The sequence below is a fragment of the Gavialis gangeticus genome, unplaced genomic scaffold (genome assembly GCF_001723915.1).
Source record: "Gavialis gangeticus isolate Ggan-Ray unplaced genomic scaffold, GavGan_comp1, whole genome shotgun sequence".
In the NCBI taxonomy this organism is placed as follows: Eukaryota; Metazoa; Chordata; order Crocodylia; family Gavialidae; genus Gavialis; species Gavialis gangeticus.
In genome coordinates, this window is record NW_017729009.1 from 8,930,300 (window position 1) to 8,941,858 (window position 11,559).

Consider the following 11,559-nt stretch of genomic DNA (forward strand, 5'->3'; position numbering starts at 1 on the left):
AGCACGGGCTGCCGGGGGTCCCACCACGCTGCCTGCCCTGCGGGGGGTTTGTAGGGGGCAGGGCAGGAGCGTGGGCTCAGGGACAGTGCCGCTGACACCAGCCTGTTGCACCACAGCCGCTGGACTACGAGTCGAAGCGGGTGCACACGGTGGTGGTGGAGGCCCTCAACAAGTTCGTGGACCCACGGTTCGTGGACCTGGGCACCTTCCGGGACCAGACCATCGTGCGCGTGTCCGTGCTGGACGTGGACGAGCCCCCTGAGTTCCGGCCGCCCTCCGGCCTGATGGAGGTGCAGGAGGACGCCCGCGTTGGCTCCGTGGTGGGCGTCGTCACTGCGCTGGACCCCGACACCGCCAACAGCCCTGTTCGGTGAGCAGCTCGCCCCTCCCGGCTCTGTCCCTGCACTGTGATTGGGACAGGCGTGGGGAACACGGGCGGCACGTGGGCAATGCAGGGTGGGCAGCTGGCAGGTGAGCGACAGGAGTAGTGGTCAGGGCCTGGCCAGGGGCAACTGTGGCTGCGTGAATGACAGGAGTGTCACTGGCAGATGACGGCTGCGTGAGCGGCAGGGGGGCATCGGGGTGATGCTGGCTCAGACTTGGGACTGACGGGCAGGCAGCAGCCGCGGGCCTGAGCCAGCTTCAACAGGTGACTTGAAATGACAGACAGGCCACGAGGAAGAACGACGTTGCTGGTGGCCGCATGTGTTGGTGGCGTGGGGCCTGAGCCAGAGCGAGATGCTGAGCGCGGCAGGGGGATCCGGAGCCAAAGTCGCCAGCGTGTGGGCAGGGGCCTTGTTCAGGCAGCGGCATGTTTGCACAGACCCTTCCCGGGCTTCCAGGCTCTTATTACTCGGGGCACAGAAGTGGCCCTGTGGCTCTGCCAACGGGCCTGAGTTGTGAGCAGCGTGGACGAAAAGCTGCTGCGCTGAGCACGTCCTTGGCGTTGGGAAGCCACCCTGAAAGGCCGCGGGGCTGCGGGGAGAGCAGCGCGCTCTGCGGCGCAGGCCTGTGGGACTTGGGCTGTGCCGCTTCGGGCAGGGGCTGGTGCTGGGGGCGGAGGGCAAAGCAAGGGAGACTCACAGCGGGGTCCCATGGCGTGCTCAGGCAGGAATCATCCCTGCAGCTGCCCCCAGGCCGACAGCTCCTCAGGAGCCCGGCGGGGCTCCCTGGCGGCTCCGTCCGTCTGTGCGCCCGCTCAGCTGTCTGCAGCGCCTCTCGCCACAGAGCATGCCGCGTCCCCGTCCCCTGAGCCGCCTCGGGGGCGAGCCTGGGGCTCGAGGCCAGCTTGCTCTTCCCATTGCGGTGCTGGCCCCACGAGCTGCCTGCATGGGGTCCCGGTGCTGCTCCTGCTCTCCCTGTGCAGCGTGGGGCAGCCCCGGCGCTCGCACGGCGCCAGCACCAGCTCGCAAGTCCTGCCAGTGCCCGGGCGGGACGTGACCCACGTCTGTCTGCGGGAGGCAGCCCCATGCCTCTTTGCCGTCCAAGCGCTCTGCTCCCAGGTGGGGCCGCGGAGCCAGCTTTTGTTCTCGCGGGCGCTGCTGGCAAGTGCAGCCCCTCCTGACAGCCCTGCTGGGGTTTGATCTGGCCCCTTGAAGTCCGCACCGAACCCTCTCAAGTTGCCACCGCTTGGCAGATTCCCTTCAGCTCTGGTCCTTTGTTGCTAGGGAGGAGAAGGAAAGAGGCTGTCTCTTCCTTGGCGGCGTCTGCAAGGGCCGCATGCGGGAGCAGTGCAGACGCAGCCATCGCCCCTCTCCTTGCCGCAGCCGGGCGCTGGGAGGGGCGGCTCGCTCTCCCCTCGAGGCGGCCCCGGGTGCCTCTGGCCTCATCAGCATTTCCAACTCCTGCTGACTGGGCTGCCTCTAACAAGGCTTAGGGGTATTTTTAGCCAAACGGGCAGGAAGAGCCATCATAGGTGCCCGTGGCCCCCTCCACGGCCTGTCCCGTGGGCTCCCCTTGCAGCCTGTTCCCAGCCCGGGGAGCTCCAGGGTGCGAGGGAGCATCTCGGGGTGTCGTCACCTCCATTTGGCTCGAGCCCGGGACTTGATCCGGTGTGCTCCGGGGCAGGGCAGGGTGGCTACAGCCAGGCCCCGTGCACACAGGTGCCTGCAAAAGGCTGCTCGGGCCCTGGTGTGACGCGTGTTCTGGGAGTGGTGGGCCACGCGGAGGTGCGCAGGCAGTTTCCTTTGCGCCCATCTGTGCCTGGGAACCGTGCCGCCCTGCAGAGATCCTGGCGCGTGGAAAGGAACAGAGGGAAGCCCCAGAGCCGCTTGCTCGAGCTAGCTCATGCCTCAGGCCTCCGGGAAGCGCTGGTGGCAGCAGGGGCCATGTTGAGCGCCCGTGGGCCACCATGCAGCAGCAGGCTCCGCACCGGTGCTGGACAGCCAGTGCCACGGGGGCATCTGCCGCAGCAGAGGGGCATGTCCCCGTCCGGCCCGGCCCTGCCAGGCGCTGGCCTCTGCGGCGACGGCAGCTGCTCGGGCCTCTCTGGGCCTCGGCTGGATGCTGCCGGCTGCAGCACGGGCGCTGCACCAGAGCTGGGGTTAATGGGCACAAAGCTCTCCTGGACGTGCCCACGGGGGCATGAAGGGCCGCGGGGACACGAGCAGGAAACCTTTATCTGACGAGAAAGCACTTTTCTTTGTCCTGTCCCTCATTCAGGCGCTGACAAAGCTGGGGCTGGGACACCTTTGAAAGGAACGTTCTGTTCCAGTTGGCTTTTGGCTCCCGCGCCGCGTTCCCCGCGCAGATGCGATTGCTCTCAGCCGCGCCATTGTATGGGTAATACGTTGATAAACTGTGTACGTGTGCCTGTGGGTATGGGAGCTTTTTGTTTTCCTCTCGGCAGCGGGAGCCTGTGCTCTGATTGTGCGCGCTCCAGGCTTTATCAGCACGGGGAAGATGCTACTTGGGATTTAAGGTTCTCACAGATATTTTTGTTTGGCATTCACCAAATCCAGAGACATGTGTTGGACACGGGCATTTTATAGACTCCAACAACACAGTGAGCACTACAACCTGCTTCCGCACAAAAGGGAGAGGAGAAAAAACAAACGCAACAAAAAGCTTTTCACACTCTGCTTGAAAAGCTTCCCATTAACGAAACCCAGCACACGTGGTAGCAAACGTGTTCCTCCTTGCGCTTGGGGAAGAAAGGAAACGGGCTGCTCGAGAGGCATTCGGGAGGATGAGGAGCACCAAGAAGCTGGCTAAATTAAACAGCCACTTGTAACATCTAAACAACAGGCGATGGTGGCAGGGAGAGCGGAGACGGGCCGACGAGGGCCGCATTCCAATCAGGGCCGGAGCCTGCGGCACGCGGCATCCCCGTCCGAGCGCCACGCCGGCCTCGGCCGGAGGAGGAGCAGGCGGACCCGCCAGGGCCCTGCGCAGCCGCTGGCACGGCCTCCCCATGCCAGGGCTCAGCGCTGGGCAATGCGATTGAGGGCCCATTGGAGAGGCCAATGTCCCCCAAAAAGCTGCGTCTGCTTGGCATCATCGGCAGCTCCTGCTCGCTCGCACCCCAGGCCTGAGGTGCTCGCGGCCGACCCTTTTCTGGGGACTGGTGGCACTGCGCTCATGTAGGTGCAGCGTGGGCAGCTCGCCTTGCAGCCCCCTGCGCACCTGTGGCGTTGGGGGAAGTTTCATGGTTTCTAGGGTCGGAAGGGACCTGAACAGATCATCCAGTGTGACCCCCTGCTCTGGGCAGGAACGAGTGCTGGGATCAAATGAAGAGAAAACTTCCAGCCCCATCGGCTTCCAGCCCCACAGCCAGAGTCCCAGCCGCCCTCCCATGACCCCCACGGTGTCCCCAGTGTGCCAGGGGCATGGGCCCCTGCCTGGAGCCACTGCTTGTCTGTGCGACCGCCCCGGCATCCGCCTGCCAGTGGCCCACATGGTGGCTGCATCCGTGTCTGGTGCCTGATGTGCGTCCCGTATTCCCATGTCTGTGCTGCATCTCCATCCCTCCTGCCTCGCGCTGGCCCAGGACGGGGGTCTCACTGGCTCTTTCCAGTGCAGGGAGGAATGAGAGATGGCGGAAGGGCCCGGCTGCTCCCCTCAGCCCAAAAGCAGGGGCCAGGAAGGGAGGCTTTCATTTGCCAGAGTGAGCATATGGGTCCATCACGTTCCCAGCGCTGATGTGGGGTTTGACCCCCCCCAAGTGTGAGGAGTGGGCACCGGTGTCCAGCGCGGAGAGAGACTAGAGAGCGGAGCAGAGTCGCCGGGATCTCGGGGGAGGCTCGGGGCCCGGGCGCAGGAGGCGAGCTCAGCCCGTGCTCCTGCCTCCCCGCTCGAATCGGGCAGAGGACACCGGCTCGCAGGGAAGGTAGCGGCCCAGGCCCTGCGCTCGCTGCCACGCCGCAGAAGGACTGTCAATCCTGAAAGGCCGAGCTGGACACAATTGAAAATAAACCCAGCAGCAAAACAATTAGGCCTGTGAGGAGAGGTCGGGGAGGGCGCAATGCTGCACTCCCCCACGCCGGCCCTGGCCCCTGCGCGTGCGGAGGCTGCAGATGCCAGATGCTGCCCGGCCCAGGGGCCCCTCTCTCTGCAGCAATTGGCTTTTCCTCCCCAATTATTCTGATGGAAGAAGATTTCTGTTTGTGCCGCAAAGACCAGAGGACAAAGCAAGCAGGCGGGCGGCTACCAGAGGCGCAGGCAGCCATATGGCGAGCGAAGCGCCGTCCTGGGCTGCAGCGTCCACCGGGGCCTGGGGCAGGGCACGGAGGCAGACCCTGGCAAGGCTCGGGCCCCGGTGGAGGCCAGTCGGTGCCGACAGGAGCTGCCTGGCCAAGCGCACGCTTGCACGGGTGTATGTGCCAGCACGGGACGGGCTGGGTCGTGAGGGGTCTGCCCTTCTCTCTCTTGCCTGCCTGGGCCGGCACCTCGTCACCAGGGTGGTGGGAGCCCCGGGCTAGCGCCAGTTCAAAGGGAGCCAGCAACCTGCAGCTAGAGATGATGCGCGAGTGCCGCCCGCGAGCCGTGCCCGACCCGCTCCAGGTGGTGCCTGCAGAGCGCTTGCGCCCGAGGCCCCTCGCCCTGGCCCTTTGCAGCGTCCTGGCTTCGCCCTGCCTCCTCGGCTCTGGGTGCCTCCCTCTTCTCCCAGCCCCAGCTCCGCTCTGCCTCCCCCTGCCCCCCCGTTATCGGCCTGGTGACTGAACGCTGTAATTTATTCGCGCCTTTCCTCCTGGTAATTTATCCCTTGTTCTCTGTGCTGTCTCCTATTATTTAATTCTGCTGAGCGCTTTGCGATGCCGTGCATGCGGGCGATGCCGAGCACAATGAAATCACATCACATTGTTTGACTTGTCGGCTGTCCGTGTTCCCGGTCCCAAACGCTGAGTTGGGGGTGTTGCGTGGGGCCCTGGCACCGTGCTGCTGACACGCTCCCTGCCCCCAGGAGCTTGCAGCCCCTCGGTGCCAGAGCTGATGCCATCGATGGTGTGTGGGGTGCAGGACAGGCAGCGTCTGCCTCCTCCCGCAGGCAGGGGTGAGGGCCCGGGGGACGATGCCCTGCCGGTCTGCCCATCTCCTCGCGCTGGCTTTCCAGCCTGTCGCTCCATGGAGCTCCCTGCTCCAGCCCTCGGCGTTGCTGGGCCTGGCACCAGGCGAGCCCAGCACGCTTCTGATCTGTGAACACGCTGCGCTCGTGTTGTCTCTCTGCCTTGTGCATGCAGTGCTCCTGCCCTGCCGGAGCCCCGACTGGGGTGACTGCCAGGGTGGGGTGCCTGGCTGGGGAAGGGCTTCAGCACTGTTCACTGCCCGTGGGGCTGGGCGCTGCGATGGGCTCTGTCGGTCCTGGTGGAGGATGGTCTCTGGAAACCCCTCCACACAGGAGTATGGGCAGAAGCCAGGCCAGTGCCCAGCCGCCGTTCACACCCCTCTCTCGCCGTGTCCAGGTATGCCATCGACCGCAGCAGTGACCTGGAGAGGATCTTTGACATCGATGCCAACACCGGTGCCATCATGACTGGCAAGGTGCTGGACCGCGAGACGGCCGGCTGGCACAACATCACGGTGCTGGCCATGGAAGCAGGTGAGGCGTGGCGTGGCATGGCGTGGGGCGGGCAGTGGGCAGCCTTGCAGCTGGGGTGGGGACAACTGCCCGTGGACGTAGAAGTGACTGGGCGGGGGAGAGCTGGCTGCGGTGGGGGCTGCGAGAAGCCGGAGTCTGACATCTCCCCAGACAGCCTAAAAATACTCCTCCTGACTCATGCATTAATGAGGGAGCCGTGGTCGGGCGGTGCCTTTGATGAACACTAATCAAAACCCGTGTTGGCTGCGCAGCCGTGCCACCAGCCATCCCTGCGCTGCTCGTTTGCTGCGTTCGCACCTGATGAGATGCCTCTGAGGCTCCCGGGAGCCCGTGTTTACATCGTGCGCTTCCTTCTCCTTTTGCATCCGTCCTGCCGCTGGATTCACCACGTGGGTGGCGGGGACGCAGGCGCCGGGCAGCGCTTGTCTCGAGTGGCGAGTGGCACCGCCGGGCCCGAGCGGCAGCTGGAGACAGGCTGGGCCCAGGCGTTCCTCCGCTGGGTCGGGATCTGGGGGCTTCCTGTGCCAGGCGCTGGCCGTGGGCAGTGGCGGGGCCTTGGCTGAAGACGGCTCCCCTCACCCCTGCGTGCTGCCCAGGTGGGCCGGCCTCGGGCTGTGGGGGGCTGCCTGCGGGGTGGGCGGCTGGAGGAAGGGTGACCCTGAAGGGCCCCTGGGAGGTCTGGAGATGCCCCTGGATTTGCTGCCTTGAGCCTTTGCAAGGTGGTGGCATCTCTTCTGCTGTGGTGCTCCTGGCACCTGCCTCAAGCCTCCCCCGGGGTGCCCAGCCTGCTCCTCTGCGCTCCAAAAACCCAGCGAGGGAACAAGTGCCCCAGCCGTCACACGAGCACCTGTGCTTGATGAGCCCGTCGGCTCCCTCGCCGGGGCCTGGGAGGACTGCAGGCAGCGCGGGGAAGAGCTGGCAGGCGGCAGAGAGGATTTCTGAGCGCACCTCTTGATGCTCCTCTGCTGCCGCTCCCCGAGAGGGCTGGCACACTCCGTTCCACTAAGAGGAAGGCGCTTTTTGTTGGTGAATAAATATTCAGCACGGTGGCAGGTAGAGAAGGAGCACTTGCCTCGTGGGTGAATACAGATGAGCTGGAGAGAGAGCCAGACGCCACTCTGGAGAGGGAGCGTGGACGGAAAGATACTGAGATGTGGGAAGGGCAGAGCTGGCTGGGCCGCGAGGCAGGGAGCGGAGCCGCTGCGCCAGGTCGGCCTGGTGCTCGGGCCCGGGCGCCGAGGGCAGGCTGCGCTGGGGCAGCCAGGACGTGCTGCAGGGAGCACCTGCCTCGGCAGCCTCGCTCGCTGTCTCGTGAAATGTCTGCTCGGGAGCCCCGGCTGCAAAGCCTCCGCCCGGCCCCTCCGGTCCCGACGGGCTCGCGCGCCCTTCCGGGCTTCACGTGCGGTGTGCGCCGGTCCCGTCTCTTCGCCTTCCCCATGGGTAAGGGGACGTGCTGGCTGGGTTCGGGACCACTCATCTGCGAGGAGCCCTGGGCGCGCGTGCCCGTCGCAGCGCTGGGTCAGCTGCCGAAGCCGGGCTTGGGCAGAATCGCCCCCCACAAGTTGTGCTCATCCTTTCTACTTCGCTTGGAAAAAGAAAAGAACAAACCCTTCGTCCTGCTGCTCACGGAGGCTTTGAATCAGCTGCTCCTGGGGAATGAAAAGAAAATAAATAATAATAGCGCCAAAAAAGAAAAGGCTTTGATTAACCACGGGCATTCGGCTGCCGGGTAGGGGGCCGGAGAGATTACCCTCGAAGCCCGCTTCTCCCCATAACGTATGCGCAGGCCCTGGGCTCATTATGTGCAGCCCAGCAGGTTTTTCCCAGTAAGACAATGGACCTGACCCTTTGGCTTTCCTCCACGGTCTCTTTCCGCTGGCGCTGAGGGGATCGCGGCTTTGCCAAGCAGTGGGGAATGGGGCCACCGCCTCGCTGCTCACCCGCCCCTCGAACGGGGCAGAGCGGATCGGCCTCCCGCACCCCAGCAGACTCGGCCCAGCCGCTCCCACCTGCCCGCCACTTGGGCCCCTCACCTGGCGCCTGGGCGCCGATCCCCTGTGAGAGGTGGCGAGGGGGTTTGCAAAGGCGGGGGGTACATGCTGGCGCTGCCCCGAGGCCTAGGGCCCTCGTGACCTGGGGGCTTGGCATTGAGGGCAGCGGCTCTTTGCCGCACCGGCTGGCGCGGGCAGCGTGTTCGTGGGGAAGCTGTCATGCCGCGCGCTGTCGTGAGCGCCGACTGACACTTGATGGGTCCGGGCAGGCCTTGGCAGCGCAGCAGGGCTGCGTGTCCAGGCTGCTTGGCTGCCCGTGCTGGTACAGGCTGTTCCCTCCGCAAGAGCACGGCGGCGAGGGCTGGCCACGGTGGAGGGGGCGCTGGCGACGCCGAGCGACGCGTCTCTTGCAGCAAACACGAGGTGACAAGAATCAGAAGGAAAATATTTATACACGGCAGCTCCGATTTGGGAACAAGGCAGCGAATGCTGCAGTTCCCCTCCAGCAGGGAGGCTGTCAGATCCGATTACTCCGGGAGCTGGGGAGATTCTTTAGTATGCCGACTTCTCCCCATCACCCAGTTCTGACTCATGCATTTTAACTGTCCAGACATTCCTTCCAGTGACATTATCCTTAACGTTTTGTAATCATGAAATATTAATGACTGATATTGAATTTAAAGTACAATTTATGTCTGAATTCTCTGGTGGAAAGGGCAGTTGTAAAGGTAAGGCCTTCAAAGTGACAGAAGGAGTTTCAGCGCGGGGCCTCGGAGCGGATGACAGGCTGGAGGCTGGTGGTGACAGGCTGTGGCAGCTGGGTGAGCACGGGAGATGTGGGTAACCCTAACCCTAGCGTGGCGCAGGGTCAGTCCTCTGGTACTACTTAAACCAGATGTAACCGTGGTGTGCAGCCCCCAGGTCCTTGTCCAGGACCCAGCCCCATCCTCCATCCAGACTTCCCTCCCGTCTTCCAGCCCAGGCGATCCTGCTTGGCGCGGAGCCGGTTTCCTAAAATAATGAGCGTTAGAGCGGATGCTTCTGGGGCAGAGGTTGTCATCAAGTGCTTGTGGGACGTGCAGTTCAGGGGTTTTGTGCCTCCCGGGCCCCACAACGGTTCCCGAAGCAGGAGCTGGTGTGGCGCTCGCTGTTGTGCGTTGGCTCCTGGGCCCTCGTCTGCTCTGGATGCCAGCAGCTGGAGGCAGGTTTGGCTCGGACCTGGCTGCTGCCCAGTCTTGGTGCTGTGGTCCCTGGAGCGAGCAGCCGGGGCTGTGGCTCTCGGGGTCCGTGCGCTCCCCGCGCCCGGTTCCAGGGCGAGCGGTACTGCTGCCTGGCGCTGGGCACACGGTTTGGCCCTGGTAATTGTGCATCCAGCAGGAGACTCGGGCTTGTTCAGCAAACCTGACCTGGGACCAGCCCCAGCCTTTGCAGAAGTAAAGCTCCATCTCTCACGCAAGCTGTTTACCTTCCTTGGGCTAATATTAGCGATTCTCTTCCTGTTTTCCTCTTTGCTCATGTGAAATGATGAGGCCTTGACTGCTGTGTCCAATGCTGGTAATTGAGATGATAAATCTTCCTGCTGGAGACCGGCTTTAATCAGAGCATTGTGTTTGGACGCAATTTAATTACTCTCAAGCCGCTGAGCGAGGGCAGGGCCCGGGGGAGGCGAGAGCTCTCTACACGCGATGCGTTTGTACCTGCTGCTGCCACTTCACTTCCACTCGCCTCAGGAGCTGCGGCTGCAGCTCGTCCTCGGAGGGTGGGTGCCCCCGTGTCGTGTGCTGGCAGCTGCAGCCGCGCCGGGAGCCCATCTTGCGTGTGCAAAGGGCCGTTTGCCCGCCCGTGTAGGCAGCTGTGCTTGGTTCTCAGCAAGGGGAAGCGTGGGTGTACCCCCCCCTTCCAACAAGCCTGGGGCAGCTGACTGCCCAAGTGCTCCATTCGGACCTGTGCCCTGGTGCAAGTCCCTCCCTCGCACTTCTGGCCTCGCTACAATCCTGAATGTCGGCTCTGGGAATGGCAGCGATGCCCCCGCTTCTGCTGCTTGGCAGGGAGGCCGCTCCCCGGGGCGCTGCCACTTGCCACAGGACTTGTCGTGTCTCTCGTCAGCACCGTGCTCTGGGGACTGAGGTCCCCTTGCAAGAACGAGAGCACGCAGCTGCAAAGGGGCCCTGGGCGCACAACCTTCCTGGGCCGCCCTGCGCCCGCGTCTGCAGGTGGCAAGGCGGCCCCCGCTCCAGCTGCCCGGCGTGTTGAATGGTGCGGCCGTTCCAGCGCTTGGATGCCTGGAGGAGAGAAGTCCTGTTCAAGTGCCGCCCATCTCTGCCGGGTGCTGCGGGGCAGCTGCCTGCGGTCCAGGGTCACCGGACAGGAGCTCAGTTTGAACTCAAGTCGCAGAGCGTGGCTTTCCTGCCTGTCGGGGCGAGGTGGAGGCGCCCCTCGACGCCCACCCCCTGCTGCCAGAAGCCTCCGCCTGAAACATCCAGCGTCCCGCAGCGACAGCTGCCCGCGGTTACGTGCCATCGGTGCTGCAATCTGCTGCGCGCAGAAAGCAGGGACAGCATGAAATTATAGGAATTTAGTGTCTCAGTAAATAGCATGAGGAAAACGACCTGATTAGGTAACTTTGGTTAATTGAACAACAGCTTTTACTGTGGAGTGCACCTCAGGATTCGGCACTGCTGGGCCCCGGGGCTGGGGCTGGGGATCCCTGGCCTCCAAGCGCTGCAGGCAGGGTGAGGGTCCCTGCCCACGTGCGCTGCGCCATGGGCTGCCCTGAGTACCGGTCTGGCGAGGCGCCGCGGAAGACAGCGCGCCTCGCGGACAGCGAAGTCCTCTTGCAGCCGGATTTGTCCAGGGCAGGAAGGAAGCAGAGAGGAGCCGGGTCTCGAGACGCATCAGCTGCCTGGGAACGGCGCTGCACAGCCCCGTCCCGGAACCGCGTCGGACTCGACCGGGGCCGCGCATCCTTCACCTGGCCCCAGGTTGAAGCCGGCAGCTGCCAGTCATGGGTCTGGCGCTCCCTCGCCGCGTTCCCAGCGGCTTGCTCGTGCTCTGCGTATTTTCCACTTCTCTTTGCTTGGTCTTTGCAGATTAATGGCATTCAAACTCCTGAAGGAAATGCAGGAAAACGGCATGTTTAATTTTAATTTAGGAACCCGTTTAGGTAGCAGCCTCGTTTCCTCACTGCTGTCAATCAGGTTTTCTCAAGGCTGACATCAATTAGTTTAAAAATATTGAATGTAATTTTGCCTGACACAACATATTGCAGCCACTGCAAAATATAATTTATTTGAGAAGAAGAAATAATTAAACTAATTTGCATGTCAGTCAGCTGAGCGGGAATACTGCAGAGTTGCTGCAATGCAAGAGGGTGCCCTCCTTTTTCTAACGGAGCATGCTGTCCCCTGGCACATGCCCGCGAGCCTGCCCGGCGCTGGCCCGGAGCAGGTTTGGTTTTCTGTTGGACTCGGTGTGATGATGTCATACATCTGTGCCTTCACCTCGTTCCCAGGGATTGCGAGCCGAGGAGAC

The 11,559-nt window shown here is 63.5% G+C and overlaps 1 protein-coding gene across 2 annotated transcripts in view; it reads left to right on the forward strand.

The window, feature by feature from the left end:
- The window catches only part of CDH22 (cadherin 22), a 66,522-nt gene that overhangs the window by 26,974 nt on the left and 27,989 nt on the right, over positions 1–11,559 (forward strand). For both annotated transcript variants that reach the window (XM_019509910.1, XM_019509909.1), the window contains exons 7-8: positions 117–370; positions 5,901–6,037. In XM_019509910.1, the coding sequence (XP_019365455.1) occupies positions 117–370; positions 5,901–6,037 (391 nt within the window). The remainder of the gene's footprint in view (positions 1–116; positions 371–5,900; positions 6,038–11,559) is intronic.